The sequence below is a fragment of the Erinaceus europaeus genome, chromosome 13, assembly GCF_950295315.1.
Source record: "Erinaceus europaeus chromosome 13, mEriEur2.1, whole genome shotgun sequence".
Lineage (NCBI taxonomy): Eukaryota > Metazoa > Chordata > Mammalia > Eulipotyphla > Erinaceidae > Erinaceus > Erinaceus europaeus.
In genome coordinates this window covers 6180600-6200062 of record NC_080174.1, presented here as the reverse complement: position 1 = coordinate 6200062, position 19463 = coordinate 6180600, and the positions used below count along the sequence as shown (strand labels likewise).

Here is a 19463-nt window from a genome sequence, read left to right as displayed (position 1 = left end):
GACCAGCTCTCCCCCGCAGACCCCTTCTTCCCACTGTCCTTCCGCTGACCAGCTCTCCCCCACAGACCCCTTCTTCCCGCTGTCCTTCCGCTGACCAGCTCTCCCCCGCAGACCCCTTCTTCCCGCTGTCCTTCCGCTGACCAGCTCTCCCCCGCAGACCCCTTCTTCCCGCTGTCCTTCCGCTGACCAGCTCTCCCCCGCAGACCCCTTCTTCCCGCTGTCCTTCCGCTGACCAGCTCTCCCCCGCAGACCCCTTCTTCCCGCTGTCCTTCCGCTGACCAGCTCTCCCCCCGCAGACCCCTTCTTCCCGCTGTCCTTCCGCTGACCAGCTCTCCCCCGCAGACCCCTTCTTCCCGCTGTTCTTCCGCTGACCAGCTCTCCCCCGCAGACCCCTTCTTCCCGCTGTCCTTCCGCTGACCAGCTCTGCCCCGCAGACCCCTTCTTCCCGCTGTCCTTCCGCTGACCAGCTCTCCCCCCGCAGACCCCTTCTTCCCGCTGTCCTTCCGCTGACCAGCTCTCCCCCACAGACCCCTTCTTCCCGCTGTCCTTCCGCTGACCAGCTCTCCCCCCGCAGACCCCTTCTTCCCGCTGTCCTTCCGCTGACCAGCTCTCCCCCCGTAGACCCCTTCTTCCCGCTGTCCTTCCGCTGACCAGCTCTCCCCCCGCAGACCCCTTCTTCCCGCTGTCCTTCCGCTGACCAGCTCTCCCCCCGCAGACCCCTTCTTCCCGCTGTCCTTCCGCTGACCAGCTCTCCCCCCGCAGACCCCTTCTTCCCGCTGTCCTTCCGCTGACCAGCTCTCCCCCCGCAGACCCCTTCTTCCCGCTGTCCTTCCGCTGACCAGCTCTCCCCCCGCAGACCCCTTCTTCCCGCTGTCCTTCCGCTGACCAGCTCTCCCCCCGCAGACCCCTTCCTCCCGCTGTCCTTCCGCTGACCAGCTCTCCCCCACAGACCCCTTCTTCCCGCTGTCCTTCCGCTGACCAGCTCTCCCCCACAGACCCCTTCTTCCCGCTGTCCTTCCTGCTGACCAGCTCTCTCCCACAGACCCCTTCTTCCCGCTGTCCTTCCTGCTGACCAGCTGGTTCCCGGGGATGCTGGACGCCCTCTTCCAGTCTCTGTTCCTGTGCGCCCTGCTGCTCTTCTGGCTGTGCATATACCATGGCATCCGTGTGCAGGTGAGCCCCCACCTGAGGACCCCCACCTCTCACCCTGCCCTGGGGCCCCATGCCCCCACCCTGGGGCCCCCACCCATCATCCTGCTGGGACTCCACCCCCCACCTGGAAGCCCCCCCATCCTCCATTCTGGGCACCCTCATCCTTCCCTACCCCCCCACCCTGCCCTGGAAGCCACCATCCCCTCACCCGGGGGTCCCAGGGTCCCCCACCCTGGGGGCCACACCCACCCAGAGTCCCCACCCTCCACCCCGGGGGGGGACTCTGACACCCACCCGCTCTGGCCCCCCAGGGGGAGAGAAGGTGTCTGACCTTCTACCTGCCCAAGCTCTGCATCGTGGGGCTGCTGTGGCTGGCGGCCGCCACGCTGGGCATCTGGCAGACGTGAGTGGGGGGGCTGGGCTGGGTGGGGTTTGGACAGGCTGGGAGGGGGGCTTCCTAGGGCGGTTGGGTTTGTCCTGGGGGTGCGAGGGGGACACGGGGGTCTCGGCAAATGCGGGGCTTCTCTTCTTGGGAGGCGAGTGGTTTCCAGGACACTCGTTGGCACAGGGCTGCAGGCTCTCCTCCCCGGGACAGGTGTCTGCAACACACGCCCACCCCGGCTTAGCTCCTCTCCCACCATCCTGCCCGGGGACCGCAGGGCCCCTCCCCACCCTCCTTCCCAGAGGTCTTTGCTTTGCTGGAACCCCACACCCAGCCCAGGTATTGCGCTGTGCCTGTTCTTTCTATCCTTGCTTCTTCCGGCCCCGAGTGAGCTCACTCATCTCCATGACCCCAGTCTGGCTGCTGGCACATACCCGGGTATCAGAAAGGACAGTGGCAGCAGGTGGGGTGGGGGCTTGCTTCCTTAGCTTCTCTGAGGGAGACCCCGTTTTCTGGGGGCCAGCTCTAAGAACAGCAGCTCAGGGAGTTCCTCACACAAAGCACCGTGGGCTCTTGGCTCCCGGGCCGGGACAGACGGACAGACACCACAGCCGCCACAGCTGTGCCCCAGCGAGAGCCTGGGGTTCCCTCCGCTTGGCATGGCTCTGGGACTTTCTGTTTTCAGCTCTGGCTGTTGGGGTCCCAGGGACGGCACCTGAGAGCTGTAGCGTGCAAGTCCTGTCTGCTCACCTGTGCTGCCCCTCTAGTCCACAGGCTGCTTTTCCCTCTAGAAGAGGGAGAAAGTAGGGGAGGGGAGACCAGCACCAGAGCTTCCTCTGGTCCCACAGCATCTCCTCTGTGGTATCAGGGTTCCAACCTGGGCGGAGCCCAGCAGGCCCCCTACCTGCTGAGCTGTCTCTCTGCCCCCAGGATGACTTTTTTTTTAAATAGTTTTTTAAAGTTTTTTTTTAAATATTTATTTTCCCTTTTGTTGCCCTTGTTTTATTGTTGTAGTTATTATTGTTGTTCTTGATGTCATCGTTGTTGGTTGGATAGGACAGAGAGAAATGGAGAGAGGAGGGGAAGACAGAGAGGGGGAGAGAAAGAGAGACACCTGCAGACCTGCTTCACCGCCTGTGAAGCGACTCCCCTGCAGGTGGGGAGCCGGGGGCTCGAACAGGATTCTTTCGCCTGTTCTTGTGCTTTGCGCCACGTGCGCTTAACCCACTGCGCTACCACCCGACTCCCAGGATGACTTTTTTTTTAAGTCAGTTGATTTTGATTTTTTAGTGTGTGTGTGTATTTTTATATACTTATTTACTGGATAGAGACAGTGAGAAATCACGGGAGTGGGAAGTAGAGAGGGAGACAGACGCCTGCAGCCCTGCTTCACCACTTGTAAAGCTTTCCCTCTGCAAGTGGGGAACAGGGCCTTGAACCTGGGTCCCTGTGCATAGTAACCTGTGCACTCAACCAGGTGTACCACTGCCTGCCTTCACATCCCAAGATGACTTTGTAAAAATGGCTTGAGAAGACAGGGAGACAGTTTAATGGTTCTGCAAAAAAACTTTCTTGCCTGAGGCTCTGAGGTCCCAGGTTCTATCCCCAGCACCAACATCAGCAGAGCTGAGCAGGGCTCTGGTGCGTGTCTCTCTCTCTCTCTCTCTTTCATTTAAATAAATAAAAATGTGTTTGCACCCCAGAAAGAATCTTGCTCCACTTTCCCAGAAGGCTAGCTAGGGGAGGATGACCAGGGGGCTCTACACCCCCATTCCACTAGGACCCAAAGCGTTTGTCACCAGGAATCTTGTTCTTATCCCATCAGTGAAAGGGAAGCAAATCTGAAAAACACCAGAGGAATCCAGACACTGTTTCTTTGATCTGACAGAGAAGAGGAGCAGAGGAAAGACTTGGACGTAATAATAAGAGTAGAGTGACTTAGAAAGGAAGTGAAGGCAGGATTGTTGGAAAAAAAAACAAGGGCAATGTTCTAGGAGGTGGCACAGTGGATAAAGCATTGGACTCAAGCAGGAGGTCCTGAGTTCGATCCCCGGCAGCACATGTACCAGAGTGATGTCTGGTTCTTTCTCTTTCTCCTCCTATCTTTCTCATTAATAAATAAAATCTCTTTTTAAATGGGCAAAATATATATATGGAAATAGATAGTGATAGATATAGAGTCAGCCCATATCTGTGACCTTGGGAGAACACTGCAATTTCCAATGGAGGGAATGGGGACACAGAACTCTGGTGGTTATAAGAAATAATTTTTATTTATAAAATGGGAAATAGTGAGAAGACTACAGGATAAGAGGGGTACAATTCCACACAGTGCCCACCCCCAGACCTCCATATCCACTCCCCTCCCGATAGCTTCCCTGTTCTCTATCCCTCTGGGAGTGTGGACCTAGGATCATTGTGGGATACAGAAGGTGGAAGGTGATTGCTTCTACCAGTATAATCTTATAATCTTGTTAATCAATATTAAATCACTAATAAAAATAAAGAAAATGTAAAAAAAAAAAAAAGTAGGGGGCTGGGCAGTAGTGTAGCAGGTTAAGCGCACATGGCACAAAGTTAAAGGACCGGCGTAAGGATCCCAGTTCAAGCCCCTGGCTCCCCACCTGCAGGGGAGTCGCTTCACAAGCCATCTAGCAGCAGGTCTGCTGGTATCTTGTCTTTCTCTCCCCCTCTCTGTCTTCCCCTCCTCTCTCAATTTCTCACTGTTCTACACAAAAACAACGACAGCAATAATAATGATAAAACAACAAGGGCAACAAAAGGGGGAAAAAAAAAGCCTCCAGGAGCAGTGGATTCGTAGTGCAGGCACCAAGCCCCAGCGATAACGCTGGAAGCAAAACAAACAAAAAAAAAAAGTGAAAATGGTTGGTTGTTTTCAAGAATTGGTGACCAGAGAGCAGAGTTTCAAGAACTCTAGGCGCCCTCTCTCCTCTCCCAGAATACTTTTTTCTTTTTTAAGAGACAGTGGGCAAGGACTCCTGTTGGAGCCCCTGGTTCCCACCTGCAGGGGGAAAGCTTTGCGGGTGGTGAAGCAGGGCTGCAGGTGTCTGTCTCCCCTTTCCTGTCGATTTCTGGCTGTCTCTATCCAATAAGTAAAGATTGAAAAACATAATAATCATCAGTAAGAGACAGAGAGGCAGAGGGCGGGAATGCCCTAGCAGAGCAGGGCACGGGTGGAGGGTGGACGCCCTGACCTGTCCCCCCCACACAGCGTGAATGAGCTCCATGACCCCATGTACCAGTACCGTGTGGACACCGACAACTTCCAGGTGAGGCCCTGGGCACCCCGGCCCTGTGGGGGGGGCTGGCATGGTCCCTGAGTCCCCCACCCCCCACAGCTCGGTCCTGCCATCTCCCGCAGGGCATGAAGGTGTTCTTCATGGTGGTGGCGGCCCTGTACGTGCTCTACCTGTTGTTCCTGGTCGTGCGCGCCTGCTCCGAGCTCCGTCACATGCCTTACGTGGGTCAGTCACACCCGGGGTGGGTGAGGGGGTGAGAGTGTCCTCTCTTCCTCACTGGCTGGCACCCCCGGAGGGCAGACGGGCACCACTGGCCAGTAGACTGGTGGGGAGCAGGGGCTGGCTAGACGCTGCTTACTACACCAGCGGCCGGGAGCCACGTGGAACCTTCTGGAACCATCCTGGTCCCAGGTCGGCGGGCTGTCCGGTCTCGTAGGAGCTGGTCCCCCCTCTGTCACTCGCGAGTGGTGGTGGTGGCGGCCTTGCCCGGACCTCTGGGGACCCGGGGGCGGTGGGGTGGGAGTCCCCACTTCTCCTGGGTGTCTGGGTGCTTCTCTCCTCAGTTCTCAGGAGTCGGAGCCGAGCCGCTGGGGACCCAGCTCAGGGCTCTCACGTCTCAGGCTCCTGACTGGGTCCTGCATGTGCTGGGGTCTCTTGTCTCTCTCTCTCTCTCCTCAATCAAACTCTCTCATATGAATTAAGTAAAAGACTGTTTAATCTTTAATAATGATGATCAATAATACTGGCCTAGGGAGACAGCATCATGGAGAGCAAAAGACTCTCTTGCCTGAGGCTCCAAGGTCCCAGGTTCAATCCCCCGCACCACCATCACCCAGAGCTGAGCAGGGCTCTGTTCTCTTCTCTTCTCTCTCTCTCCCTCCCTCCCTCCCTCCCTCCCTCCCTCCCTCCCTCCCTCCCTCTCTAAAATAAAGCAAACGAACATAAGTGCACAGAGGGGCTTTGAGGTGCAAGCTTCCAGCACCTTTTTTCTCACGCTCAGACCTCAGGCTCAGGTTCCTGACGGTGCTGACCCTCATCATTCTGGTCATCAGGTAAGAGCTCGTGCTGTCTGCAAAGGGGCAAAAAGCAGTTGGTGGCTTTTGGTTTCTTCCCCCAAGCCAGGGCCTTCCTCACATGTGACGTCACCTCTCTTAGGCAGCCCCGTCACCCAGAGAGGGGAGGGGCCAGGTGGTGGCGCACCTGGTTGAGGGCGGACACTACAGTGCACAACGACCCAGGTTCAAGCCCCACGGTCCCCACATATAGGGGGAAAGCTTCTCAAGTGTTGAAGCAGGGCTGCGGGTGTCTCTCTGTCTCTCTCCCTCTCTGTCTCCCCCTGCCTCTTAATTTCTGGCTGTCTCTATCCAATAAATAAAGACAAGAAAAAAAGAAGAGACAGGGAAGGAAAGGGAAGGGCAGTGCCCCCCCCTGTGACCCTGAGTCTGACCCGTGTCCCCCACCCCAGCATCGTCATCCTGTACCTCCGTTTCGGGGCGCAGGCCCTGCAGGACAACTTCGTGGCAGAGCTCTCAGCACACTACCAGAACTATATCCTTTGCTGGTGCCCGGGGTGGGGGCAGCCTGTGGTCTGGAGGACCCTCCACTCTGCTTCCTTCCCTCTGCCCCCAGAAGCAGCCCCCTAGCCCTCAGCCGGGCAGGGACCCAGGTCTGGACCCAGGTTCTCCATGCCCCACTTCCTGGGGACCCCACCCTCACCCCACCCCCGGCCTGCTCCCAGCCCAGGACCTGATCCGAGCACCCCGGCTTCTCCAGGGGCTCCCTGGGCATCACCGCATGTGTGTGTATGTGTCCTGGCTGGGTGTTCATAGGAGAGAGGGAGAGGCAGAGATAGAAGAGGGAGAGATAAATGGAGAGATAGATAAGAGGGAGAGACAAATAAAGAGGCAAGAGGGAGAGAGATGAGAGGGAGAAGCAGAGACAGGAGAGACAAGAGATCAGAGAAGGAGAGACAGAGATAGGAAGCAGAAAGAGACATGGAGACAGGAGAAGCAGAGACAGGAGAGTAAGAAATAGAAACAGAGTGACATATTCGAGAGATAGGTGAGGGAGAAGCAGAGACAAAGCTAGGGCAGATGGAGAGATAGGAGAGGGAGAGACAGACAGGACAGACAGGTGGAGAAACAGATAGGAAAGGGAGAGACAGAGAGGTAGGGAGAGACAGAGACACAGAAGCCTCACGCCCCGTGCATGGAGCTCTCCTTGTGCTGCCCGAGGTGCTCCCATGTGGTGCTGGGGGTCGACCCAGCATAGGCATGCATGCCTGCTCTCTGGGGTGCGTGCCTCCTGGGGGGAGGGGGCAGAGGGCCCAAAGCAGAGGCTCCCCTGGTCCTTGACGAGCTACCCGCCGAGTTCCTGTCCTTCTACGGGCTGCTCAACTTCTATCTCTACACACTGGCCTTCGTGTACTCGCCCTCCAAGAACGCCCTGTACGGTGAGTACGTGAGCGGGTGGGCGGTGGAGGATGCAGGGGTGTGTGGGGGGTGGAAGTGGGCTTCTCCCCAGAACCATCCAGTGCTGCTGTGTCTGGTGGCATGGGCTCAGCTCATCATTATTTTTGTAGGACTTATGTTACAGGCCAGGCAAAGGCACACCTCTGTCTCCCCCTCTCCTATCTCTCTGTCTCTCCTACATAGTGGCACATGTCCTACCACATGGAAGGACCTGGGTCCAAGCCCCTGGTCCCCAGTTGTCCTCTGGCAGGTGGCACAGTGAACCTCTCAAGCATGAGGTCCTGTGTTCAATCCCTGGCAGCACATGTACCAGATATCTGGTTCTTTCTCTCCTCCTATCTATCTTTCTCATTAATAAATAAATAAAATCTAAAAAAGCCAACCAACCAACCAAACAAAAAAAGCCCTGGCCCCCACCTGCAGGAGAGAGGCGTCACAAGAGGTAGAGCAGGTCTGGAGGTGTCTCTCCATGCCTCCTCCTTCCCTCTCAAGTTTCTCTCTGTCTCATCAAATAAAGACTAAAAGGGGAGGGGCCAGGTGGTGGCGCACCTGGCTGAGGGCACATGTTACCATGCGCAAGGACCCAGGTTCAAACCCCTGGTCTCCACCTGCAGGGGGAAAGCTTTGCAAGTGGTGAAGCTGCAGGTATCTCTCCGTCTCTCTCCCTATCTCCCCCTTCCCTCTCACTTTCTGGCTGTCTGTCCTTTTATAATAAAAATAAAAGGGAAAAAACTGGCTGCCAGGAGGGTGGATTTGTCTTGCAGACACCGAACTCCAACGACAACCCTCTTGACAAACAAACAAACAAACAAAAAAGAAATGATTTACTAAAGAAAAAGGAGAGAGGCAGAGCCCCTCACAGTCACAGAGAGCGATTCAGAGGCTGTGGCTGACTGCAGCCCAGTCTGGGGGGGCCGAGTTCCTCCCTGTCCCCCACCCCGTGTGGACACAGCACATCCCCTCCCTCGAGGTCACGGCTTCTGTTGGTTTCAGAGTCGCAGCTGAAGGACAACCCCGCCTTCTCCATGCTGAACGACTCGGACGATGACGTCATCTATGGGTGAGTGACCCCCTCCAGTGGGTGGGGGTGGAGGGTTCCTTCCCTGGGCAGCTTCCACCTCAGCCCGGCTCCCCCCACCTGAGCCTCCTCCCTCTCTCGGGAGTGAAAGGCTGGTATTGGCAGGTTTGACCAGAGCATCCCTCAGCCCTGGAGGACTGCGTGGGTGGGATGGGGCCGCTCCTAGGGCCTGGGCGTCCTCTAGTCAGATTGCCATGGGGGGTAGCCTCTTCTGGACCTTGGGCCTCCTGCTTGGTGGGATGGAGAGACAGTTCATCTGTCTGTCTGCCTGTCCGTGCTAGGCAGCGAGCGAGTGGAGCTGGGAAGTGGGCTCTTGTAGGCTTTTGTCAGACGAGCGCAGGATTGGGAGAGAGGCTCAGGGGGCGCCAGGGGTCTCTTTCCTGGGGCCCAGGGAGATGGCACAGTGGACAAAGCCTTGGACTCTCTCTCTAACGTGAGGCCCTGGGTATCAAAAAACCACTTTCCGGGGCTCTCTGGATGCTGGGTAGTTGAGAAATGCTCTTCATCACCCCGTTAATAGCGAGAGAAAAGGCATAGGGACTCACGGGCTGCACCTCACAGTGAGGGTCTGCGAGGCTCTCCCGGACATGCGTCCTGGTCTCCTGTGTGTCTGCCTCGCCCTCCGTGCGGGCTCACTGTCCCTCTGTTTACTGGGCATGTGTGCCCACCGCTCTGTCAGCCAGGCACATCTATGGGCAGACAGGACATCTCGAGGGCTTGCAGTGCTGAGTGATCCCTCTTCTGGTATGGAGACCGTCTTCCAAGTCTAGTGACGCTATCAGAGTCTGTTTATTCTGTACACCCTGACCTCACCCCAAGGATGGAGGCGTAGTTCAGGGCTAGCAGATAAGGGAAGGCTATCAGGTAACACCAGTTTCTGACTCCGCTACGATGCACAGCTGCTAGCAATTAAGAAAAATAGTTCGGCAGAGACATAACAGGCGGGGGTCAGGTGATGGCGCAGCTGGCTAAGCGCACACGTTACAGTGCGCAAGGACCCAGGTTTAAGTGCCTGGTCCCCATCTGCGGGGGAAAGCTTCACAGTGTTGAAGCAGGGCTGCTGCGGGCGTCTTTGTTTTTCTGTCTCTCTCCCTCTCTCCCTCCCCCTCCCCTCTCAATTTCTCTCTGTTTCTATCCAATAATAAATAAAAATATTAACAGAGAGAGAGGACTAACAGGCTATTATGATTCAGAGGCCTATCAAGAAGTCAGGGTTTCTCCAACACCCAAGTCTGTCCCCTGGCATGTGGCAGAGTGGTCTCTGGTTCCCCCCCCCCATTAACACAACACAAAAGCAGAGGTCTCTGTCCCCCTAGGAGCGACTATGAAGAGATGCCCCTGCAGAATGGCCAGACCATCCGGGCTCAGTACAAGGAGGCGTCCGACAGCGACTGAGGCCCTGCACGGAGCCCCCCCATCCTTACCCTTCCCACCCCGGCTCTGCAGCCCCCCAGCTGCTGAGCACAGAGCCACCGGCTTTGTTTACATGCTCATGAAAGGACAGCCAAACCTGGGGACAGGTGTCAACACAGGGCCAATTCACGTTGACAGTGGCCACAGCTCTTTGGGCAGAGAGCCACCAAGGGGTTGGCAGAACCGCCAAGACCCCCTCTCAGGCCGCCCCCCCCCCCAGCCCATCCCCAGTGGCGGTGGAAGCACTGAGCTTTTGGGGAGAGAACCCTGTCATCTTCTCTGCCATTTGCTGAGTCCAAGTTCACGGCCAGCCTTTAGGAACTCGATAGCAAAGTAGCATTGTTTTTTTGTTTGGGTTTTTTTTTTTTTTGTCTCCCTCTGGTCCCTGCCCTGTTTTTCTTTGTTTTGGGCGGGGGGGATTGGGTTTATTTTGTTAGTATTTTTGTATTCTTTCCCTTCAAAGGGGGAAGCTCTCGGTTTACTTGGTAGCAGCCCTTCTCCTCAGACGGTGGGAGGTGGGCAGGGCCAGCTGAGCCGAGATGCTGCTGTGAGGTCCTGAGCCGGGTCAGAGCGTCAGGCCAGTCTCCCCAGGGCCTGAGCCCCTGTGGGTGGGTGGGTGCCATGTGCAGTGGGTCCTCTCTGCTCTGGGCAGGGAGGAGGGATGTTTCTGCAGGTCTACAGGTCATGCCCCGGAAAGCTTTATTTATTTATTAATAGAAGCCAAACAAATGGTCGAGAAACGACAGATGTACCGCCAAGAAAGGCTTTCGTTTCCCATTTGTGAGTGAGGTGAGAGCCGTGAAAGGGCTTCAGAAGGGGATCTAGGCCAGGTGACGGTTGGGCGACCTCTGCGCCCCCCAGTCCTCCCGTGTCTGTGTGCCCACCGCTACTCCCTGGACTCATGGCGCCACTCTGAACTGTCACCTTTTGCTGACTGGGCGTCCCGCGAGAGGCCATCTTGCCAGAGAAGCAGGATGGGACTGGACATCCGTTTTCATCTTCTGTGTATCCACGCCACCCACCCAGCACTCAAAAACCACACCGGGTAGGACCAGGGTCTCCCCAGTTCCTGAGACCTTTTCTTAGGTTTGTATCTTAGCTTAGACCTTAATGATAATATACCTTTAATAGGGACTCTGTTTCTATTTGTTTTTAAGACCTTGGAAATACCAACGTCTCAAAGTAACTATTATTGCGGCGAGAAGTCAAGTTTACAGGGTTTTTATATCTGCAGGGTGTGATCTCTCTTTCTTCTTAATTCCATGTATCTGGAGGTGTCAAAAAACTTTTTGTTACTTTATCTTATGACTTAGAGTAACTATAGTTTGTGATGGAAACTTGTGCTAAGTGCTGTTCCAGTGTATTAGTTCCTAAGGTTTAAACATCATACACTAACCATCCATGATTTGGAATGCTGTTATTTATCAGTACGTGTAAAATACTGTGTTAAGTTGTACACTTTATAAATAATTTTTTAAACTTACCTTACAGCGTAATTATAAATGCCTGATGTCTCCTTAGGTTAAATCTTTGTATCATCAAGTCAGCGAAATGAAAACCATGGCACTATTTATTTAGTTTTGGTAACTCAGTTGGAAACCAAGAAAAAAAAAAGGGCCAAGGAAAGGGCAGTGGTTGGTGAAAAGAGGCATTTTCCTGTCTCTCCTTGGGCCTGCTGCACATGGACAAGCTCCAGATTCTGTGCATTTGCTTTGAGGGTGCAGACAGCCTTCCTCGCGCCTGTGTTCTGTGTGACATGGGCGTTAGGTAGAAACACTCGAGTCTGCCAGCAGTTCTGGATAGTAGCAGAGTGATTGTGTCATCCCCTGCCACCCGTCACTGGGCCGATCCGGGTTCTTTGACGCCAGCAGCTTGAACGTCATCTCTGGATCACCTTCTAAGGCTGGTCCAGCCTGGGGGAGCCTGGGAGGTTGCCAGGGCTGCTTCCGTGTCTCTGGATTGAGCTCCAGTGCTCATGTGGGGGGCCAGGCCGCCTGGTTTATTATTAATTCCAGCAGTGGATGGCCGCCTTCTCTCTGAAGCCCATTTGAAGGGGGGGGGGGCTTAAGATATATTCAGATCTGTAAGAGTTTTACTGTATATTACCACACAGTGTAATAAAGTCTAGACACGTCACATACACCCTCTGTGTGAGAGGGGCTGGCGGGAGACCAGCATCACCAGCCTCGAGCTTTCGTGAGCGGCTTCCAGGAGGGACAGTTGTGTCGGGGCAGCCAGGCTGTGGTCAGTAGCTCGAGCTCTGAGCCCTAGTCACAGGAAATAAACACAGCGGCTTGGACAATAGAGACACGGAGTGACGGTTTAGGCTGAAAACATGAGCATACTGAGGGTTTAGAAACCAGTTGCCTCAGAAGTCTGACTCTTGACAGAGAGAAAGAAGTGTCTTTCCCAAGCACAAGGGGAGTGGATTGACTACATGTTTAAAATCGGCCAGTAACTATACTCTAGACTGTGGTGCACTGAAGACACTTTCCTGCTACTGAAAAAAAAAAATCACCTTTCTACAAAAAGACTAAAGATATGTAAATGAAAACAACTCTAGGTGTCTGAGCTCTGGGAGAGAAGCATTGAGACCCTGGGCTCCCAGAATCCCCTGGCTGGGGGCGGCGTGTCCATGTCTGCCTGCGGGTAACAAACTTCCAGGAAGGTTCCGTGACTGCCTTCCTGTCACCACTAATAAAATCTTCACATTTGAGCCTTACCCGCCGTGGTGCTCGATTTGCTTCCCTTTGATTGTGGAATCAATCTGGCCGTCACTGAAGGGACGTCATCTCAGTGGGGGGACAGGTGGGCAGGGAGGCTTGCCCCCACCAGGTGAGGTAGCCCCGGGGGAGAGCTGTGAAGACAGGACACCCCCTCCTGCTGGCTGAGACCTTCCCAACGTGCCTTCTGGCTTCTCTGGCTGGGGGTGAGGACTCCATAGTGGCCTGAGTTAGGACAGGCCGAGGAGATGGGGAGCCTCAGCTGCCCGCCCTGGGCCCTGCAGGCTCACTGTGCTTCTCACCCTGAGAGCCTGCGGCCACAGAACTCTCTGCTACTGTTTACACCATGAGGGAAAACAGACCTGAAATCAGAATCATTTATTCTAACAAAAAGTACAAAGTGTAATTAATGGCAGAGGAGTGGGTCTGAATGGTGGAGAGGAGACGGGCCTCCGCTCCCCACCCCGTCTGCAGCACCTCGGAGCAAAGGCTGGGAGTTCAGGCCGGGTCCTGCCGGCGCTGGCCGCCCGGTGGTCATTTGGTTTTCTCGTGTACAGTAGGACGGTGCTGAGGAGCGGGGCGCCGGACTCACAGCTAGGGAGCCGCGTAGACGGGGCGGCGGTGTCAGATGGACAGCCCAAAGGCGCTGACAATGCAGTACATGGTCTTGTTCTCCCACCGCACGGTGCAGCTCCCTGTGGGGGGCAGGGGCGAGGGTGTGAGGGCGGGGGCAGTGGGCGTGGGGACCCCCAGCCCTGGGAAGCCCACCTTACCGTCGGTGTTGCTATCCCAGAAGCAGGAGCTTGCCGTGTGCAGGCCGGCCCCGTTCTTCTGCATGATGACGCAGGTCACTGCAGAAGGACAGACGAGCGTTAGTCTGCCTGGTGGCCCGGCGTTCTCAGGTGGGGTCATGGGGCCAGCTGCTCCCAGGACAGGGAGAGGTCACACGGGCACACTCCCTGGTCCTTCATGTATGTGACCTGGGACCAGGCCCTACCAAGCATGGTACCTGGGTCCAAGTACAGGCACCACATGGGAACACTGAGAATAGCACTAGAGGGAGCCCCATGGAGGGTGGGCAGGGCTGTGGGGTCTCTCCTCTCTCAGCACCATGGACAGCACCCAGGGAGCCCTATGGAGGGTGGGCAGGGCTGTGGGGTCTCTCCTCTCTCAGCACCATGCACAGCACCCAGGGAACCCCATGGAGGGTGGGCAGGGCTGTGGGGTCTCTCCTCTCTCAGCACCAGGCACAGCACCCAGGGAGCCCATGGAGGGTGGGCAGGGCTGTGGGGTCTCCTCTCCTCTGCCTACAAGGATGAAAGCCCTGCCCCAGAAGGCTGCATATACGAGGCCCTGGGTGCATTCTGGCACCACAAACACCTGACCTGAGATTCCGGGAAACCCCGTGTTGTCCCGCCCGCCAGCCCATGCGGGCACCATGTGGACTGGAGGAATGGCCCCTTCCCGCCAGGCACAGGCCGAACCTCTAGTCAGCCAGCAGCTGAGGGGCCCTCACAGCCATGGGCAGGGGGCCGCTTACCGATGTATTTGAAGGGCTTCCCCAGCTTGGTGAGCTGGCTCAGCGTCTGCTCCACCACGTTCGTAGTCCACTGGTTGACTTTGCTGTGCTGGTAGGCGTTGCCTCCAATGGCACTTTCTATGGCCTGGGGACGGCACAGAGTTTCAGGGTCGGGGACCCCCCTCCCCGAGTCCCCAGGACCCCTGAGACACAGCCCGCCCCACACAGACACGCCCCTATGCTCTGGTCTTTGCGAACAAGCCTGTGTGATGGCTCTGAAGCTTGCCTAGGGGCTGGGCTGGGAAATCCCTGCGTAGGAGGCTGTCAGTGCTGTGACGGTCGTGGGCCGCAGTGGACCTGGGGTCAGCCCCGTGACACAGGACACAGGTACCTTTGTCACTCGGACCAGGAGCAGAGGCACACTCCGAAGTTCTCTCTCCAGTGCTGCCGGGGAATGACCCAGGGTGCCCTGCCAGGTCGTGGCGGGTTTTTCTCATTGTTCAAAACCCCTTGTCTCCCTTTCTGCACTGTTCCCAGTATGGCCTCAAAATACACATGCCTGGGCCAGGCGGTGGCGCACCTGGTTAAGCACACAGATTACAGTGCATAAGGATGCGGGTTCAAGCCCCTGGCCCCCAACTGCAGGGGGAAAGCTTCACGAGAGGTGAAGCAGGGCTGCAGGTGTCTCTGTCTTGCCCTGTCTCTATCTTCCCCTCCCCTCTCAAATTTCTGTCTCTATCCAATAATAATACATATATTTTAAAAATTTAAACAACAAAACAACAAAAAAAAAACCCACGTGCCCCTTTCCGTTCTGTCCAGCTGACGGAACATCCCCTCCTGAACTGCTGGCTGACGCCCGGGGGTCTGCTGTCCCTTCCACCTACCCAATCTTGTAGAAAGCTGGGCTCTCTGACGGTTCTGCCCACAGTCCACAGGCAGCCAGGGGCACTGACCCACCCACCCAGCTCTGAGCAGTAGCTGTCGGCTGTCTCACCCTGACTGGCACCCTCGGGCTTCCAGGGCCGGCATGGATCCTACACGTGGAACCGTCTGACACACAGCCCCGCCTGCCTTCGCGCCACCTACTCCCCCTCCTGCCCCAAGCACCAGGACCTCGAGATCTCGGCATTGTCAGAGAAAGGGGGGGGGGCATGGGGTCCAGGCCTCGCTCGGACAGAAGCTCTGACGGCGCAGCTCTCACACCCCGATGGTGGCTGTTTGTCAGGCGGCGGGCAGACCCCTCCTGAATGCACGACACCAGACTTTAGAACCCAAAGGTAGAAGCTCCCTGCTTTCTGGGGGCAAGAGCCACCAAGGAGAACAGGAGAGGGGCACCCCAACCGAGGGGAGACTGGCACCCGGGTCTGAGCTGCTGCAGCTGCCAGCCAGACCCGTGGTGATGTCATAGCCAACACGGCTGCCCCTGTGGGCGCTAGTCCAGTCTCTCCTCACCCCTGCCTGCCCCGCCCTGCTCCAAGAGCAACTCTGCATTAGCAACCAGAGATGGCTCACCCTGTAGAGTGCGCATTACAGTGCCCTAGAACCTGGGGTTCAAGCCCCTGGTCCCCACCTGCAGGAGGGAAGCTTCACAAGGGGTGAAGCAGGGCTGCAGGTGTCTCTCTTCCTCAACCTCAATTTCGCTCTCTTTTCTAAAAATATTTTGTTATTGGATAGACAGAGAAACTGAGACGGGAGGGGGAAATAGAAAGGGAGAGAGACAGACGAGAGACACCTGCAGCCCTGCTTCACCGCTCAGGACGCTTCTCACCAGGGCGGAGCTCACGAGGGCATCCAGTCCCTGAAGAACGCGACCAATGCAGGTCCGCACGGCCCAGCGTCTGTCCTGCCTCCAGGACTAACAGAAGGGATCTCTGTCTCCCACTCTCAGCCTCTCCCTCAGGTGCTAACCCACCACAGACGGCATAAGGAACAGCGAAGACGCCCCAGGTGGAGCGTCAGGCCCTGGGAAACTGGAAGCTGTTTAACGTTGTCTTCACCCGCTCTTCTGTTTATTTGTAAACCACAGGGTGGGGGCTGCGCTGATGGCCCCGCACCCTGAAGTGGCATTAATCCCGCTGCTCTGTGCGCAGGGCTTCCTCGCTGATCTCAGATGTAGTCTACATAATACTGGGCGCAGTCTCATCTGGATACTCCTTGAAGTAAAAACTGTTATTTGAGATGCCAAAACACGGAGGCTCGGCTCCGGTGTCCAGACACATGGCTTCCCCTCCCCAGCCCTCAGCAGAGCGCCGCTCAGCTCACCTCCTTCACAATGTTGCTGACTTCATCCACCACAAAAGAAGTCTGGAAGAAAGAAAACAAAGGGTGAGAAGGCCATCACCACAGAGCCAGGAGGAATGCAAACAGGCACAAACAGGAAGGGCATCAGTCACCCAGGGAGGGGGCACCCCGCGCCCACTACCCCTGCTCTGTGAGCTCCCGCGGTGCTGTGTACCATGCTGGGCCTAGAACCCGGGGCCGCGAGGATGGTAGGCGTGTGTTCTACTGGGTGAACTGTCTTCCCAGCAGTTTTCCGAATCAGACCACCATGCAGATGACTGAAAGCTCTTTATTTATTTTGCTGCCCAGCTCTGCTTATCATGGTGCAGGGGGGTGGGAGAAGGACCCAGGTTCAAGCCCTGTCCCCACCATCATGAAGGAAGCTTGGGTGCTGTGGTTTCTCTTCCTCTTCTCTCTTGGGTGTGTGTGTGGGGGGGAGGGGGGCTCTGCATGGCTGAATTAAGGAGACCCAGACCTGAGTCTCATCTCGGGGCTGGGGCACAGGGGGCAGCATGGCAGGGCCCAATGGGGTGGGGCAGTGAGGTCCAGGGTGCGAGGGGAGGGGACTTGGGGGGATCCTTTTGGGGGGCAGGACCCAGGGGCTGGGTGCAGGGGGTGTGGTGTGGTGGGATGAGTGGGGCTGGGTAACTGTGCAGAGACGCCCCCGCAAGAGCTTCTCTGGCTCTTGTTTATTTTTTTACCGGAGCACAGCTCAGCTCTGGCTGGCGGTGGTGGTGGTGGTGGGGTGCGGGGGACATTGAACCTGGGTCTTTGGAGCCTCAGGCTAGAGAATCTCTTTGCATAACCATTATGCTATCTAGTCCTCTCTGGCTCTACCGACAACAATCAGCCAGGAGCAATGAAGTCCCCAGAAAGAAGAAAAAGGAGGAGGAGAAAGAGGAGATCTGTCTGCATAACCAGAGCTCTCATGTTGATCTCAGTGGCTCCACCCAGTCCAGCTGGTCCCTGGGGTCCCCTCCTGCTCCAGAGAGAGAGAGAGAGAGAGAGACAGCTGACTTGTGTGAAGGGACTTTACTTCCACGATCTGAGCTGAGTTTTGAGCACCAGCACCGCTCCCGTTGGTGGCGGGATTCACAATGCTGGTACCATTCTCTGCCCCTTTATTCTTTCTGGTGTGGCCCCTATGCCAGGCAGGCGAGCAGGTAGCAACTGCTGGAGGGAGGGGGTCCCAGAGCCAGTCTGTAAGCGGCTTATGGGAAATCACCTCTGTTCTCTGGGAAGCAGACCACCCCCAGGTCTCAGAATGAATTTTCCCAACCCTGGTCCTAGGGAAAAATGCCAAGAGACTAACCGACACCTCAAACCGTGCGAAAATCACTTTACTGATGCGTCTAGGGCTTTGGCACGTTCGAGGCACACACTGCAAGTTAAAAGCCGGGCCAGGCCAGTGTCCCCTCCCCGACTGCTCAGCTCTGGGTGACATGCACACTCTACAGGCAGAGCCGCTGCCCATCCCGTCAACAGCCCGCTCTGGTTAATGTGTGCAGGCCGATCCAACCTGGGGTTACAGTCTCAGAGTTTTTGCACTGACCATTAAGACTGTTTTCCCCCCACCCTGCTCTTTTTGTAAAAAAATTATTTATTTATTCCCTTTTGTTGCCCTTGCTGTTTTATTGTTGTAGTCACCACTGATGTCATTGTTGTTGGATAGGACAGAGAGAAATGGAGAGAGGAGGGGAAGACAGAGAGGGGGAGAGAAAGACAGACACCTGCAGACCTACTTCACAACCTGTGATGCGACTTCCCTGCAGGTGGGGAGCCGGGGCTCGAACCGGGATCCTTCTGCCGGTCCTTGCGCTTTGCGCCACCTGCGCTTAACCCGCTGCGCTACAGCCCGACTCCCCCTTTTTTTTTTTTTTTTTTGAACAGGGATTCTGGTGGGATTTGAACCTGCAGGCTTTGTTGCAACAGGCATGAAGGTCCCGCCTGGGCCTGACGCTGCATTGCTGCTGATGCCGCAGGGGCCAAGGGCTGGGGTGGCAGCGACGGCTGGCTGCTTGGGGGAGCAGAGCAGGGCGGGGGCCCTGGGCGGTGGAGGGTGCGGGGTCTCCGTGTGTATCTGGGGTGGGGGGGTTACAAGGACGGCGCCTGGCTGGCCTCCGCGGGGACACAGAGTCTCTCTTGTGCGGCTGGGAAGCTCACCCGGTGCTCCTTGTCCCCACTGATGAGACCTCCCGCCCCCGCACCCCACAACCACCAACCGGAGCAGGACAGAGTGTGGGGTGGGGTCCCCAGGAGCCGGGGGTGGGCAGCAGGACACAGCCGGCTCCCTTGTGCCTGGGCGGCGGCCCGCGGACCCGAGGGGGGCCCTGGAGGGGCTGTCACTTGGCCGCTGTCGCTTGCGCAGCAAAGCCCAAGGGACGTCGCTGCCCCCACCCCCAAACCAGGAGCCCCTTGGGGTTGCGTAGGGAGGGGAGGGGGCTCGGCATGGCTGAATAAAGGGGACCCGGACCTGAGTCTCGGCTCGGGGCTGGGGCGCAGGGGGCGGCGTGGCGGGGCGGTGAGGTCCGGGGTGCGAGGGGAGGGGGGTTGGGGGGACCCTGCAGTGTCTGGGGGGGCAGGACCTAGGGGCTGGGTGCAGCGGGCTGGGGCCGATGGGTGGGGCTGGGTGCCGGTGCAGAGACACCCCCCAGGAGAGCCGCCGCCCCGGGGAGCCCCTCTCTCCTCCCCAGCCCCCCACCCTGCCCGGGGACACCCCTCCTGCAGGCTCCCCTCCAGGCGCTCGGCAGGACGCCAGGAACGCGGGGATGTGCGGGACAGGGCCGCACACGCCCCCAGCCGCCGCCCCCAACCGCTCCTGGCACCCCCCGGTCGCCCCCGGTCGCCCCACCCAGCCGTTACCTCCTCTGCGGCCTGGTAGTCCTCCATCTTTCCTCCGCGTCCCGGGGAGCGCACTGCGCATGAGCACTGGCCCCGCCCCTCACTGCCCCGCCCCGTGTCACGCCCCCTTCCAGGCGCCTGCGCAGAGAGGCTATCCCCGCCCCGTAGTCTCCGCCCTTCCCGGAGCTTCCAAAGCCCGATTGGTCACGCCCTTGAAGACCCCGCCCCAATATCCCCGCCCATCCCGGATGGTCACGCCCTTCCCTGTCGGCCCCGCCCCCTCCTGCCCCGCGGTTTCCCAGGGAAGCGTTTGGGGTCGCTCGGCAACTCAAACAAAGGTA

General features: G+C 57.3%; 2 protein-coding genes across 4 annotated transcripts in view; one reads left to right on the top strand and one right to left on the bottom strand.

Annotated features, from left to right (window-relative positions):
• The window catches only part of TMEM181 (transmembrane protein 181), a 41584-nt gene extending 29106 nt beyond the window's left edge, over window positions 1-12478 (top strand). For 2 of the 3 annotated variants that reach the window (XM_007516215.3, XM_060205275.1), the window contains exons 9-17: window positions 1043-1173; window positions 1464-1555; window positions 4767-4824; window positions 4917-5019; window positions 5795-5846; window positions 6260-6342; window positions 7157-7246; window positions 8259-8325; window positions 9660-12478. In XM_007516215.3, coding sequence (XP_007516277.1) covers window positions 1043-1173; window positions 1464-1555; window positions 4767-4824; window positions 4917-5019; window positions 5795-5846; window positions 6260-6342; window positions 7157-7246; window positions 8259-8325; window positions 9660-9738 — 755 coding nt within the window. In that variant the 3' untranslated portion in view covers window positions 9739-12478. The remainder of the gene's footprint in view (window positions 1-1042; window positions 1174-1463; window positions 1556-4766; window positions 4825-4916; window positions 5020-5794; window positions 5847-6259; window positions 6343-7156; window positions 7247-8258; window positions 8326-9659) is intronic. The other variant, XR_009553612.1, reaches the window with a different exon arrangement.
• A 364-nt stretch (window positions 12479-12842) lies between these two features.
• Window positions 12843-19225, bottom strand: DYNLT1 (dynein light chain Tctex-type 1). The gene is made up of 5 exons (XM_007516227.3): window positions 19144-19225; window positions 16264-16305; window positions 14020-14143; window positions 13253-13330; window positions 12843-13174 (listed from the first exon to the last, which is right to left on the bottom strand). The coding sequence occupies exons 1-5, from the start codon at window positions 19168-19170 to the stop codon at window positions 13104-13106; spliced, it is 342 nt and encodes a 113-aa protein (XP_007516289.1). The 5' UTR covers window positions 19171-19225; the 3' UTR covers window positions 12843-13103.
• Window positions 19226-19463: the final 238 nt, after the last annotated feature.

Bases quoted from the DNA above. Each gene is read 5' to 3' on its own strand.
- DYNLT1 (XM_007516227.3), bottom strand. From the start codon at position 19,170: ATGGAGGACTACCAGGCCGCAGAGGAG. The intron at 16,306-19,143 runs GTAACGGCTGGG...TCTTTCTTCCAG, and splicing joins ACTACCAGGCCGCAGAGGAG to ACTTCTTTTGTGGTGGATGA. The intron at 13,331-14,019 runs GTAAGCGGCCCC...GTCCTTCTGCAG, and splicing joins GAAGCCCTTCAAATACATCG to TGACCTGCGTCATCATGCAG.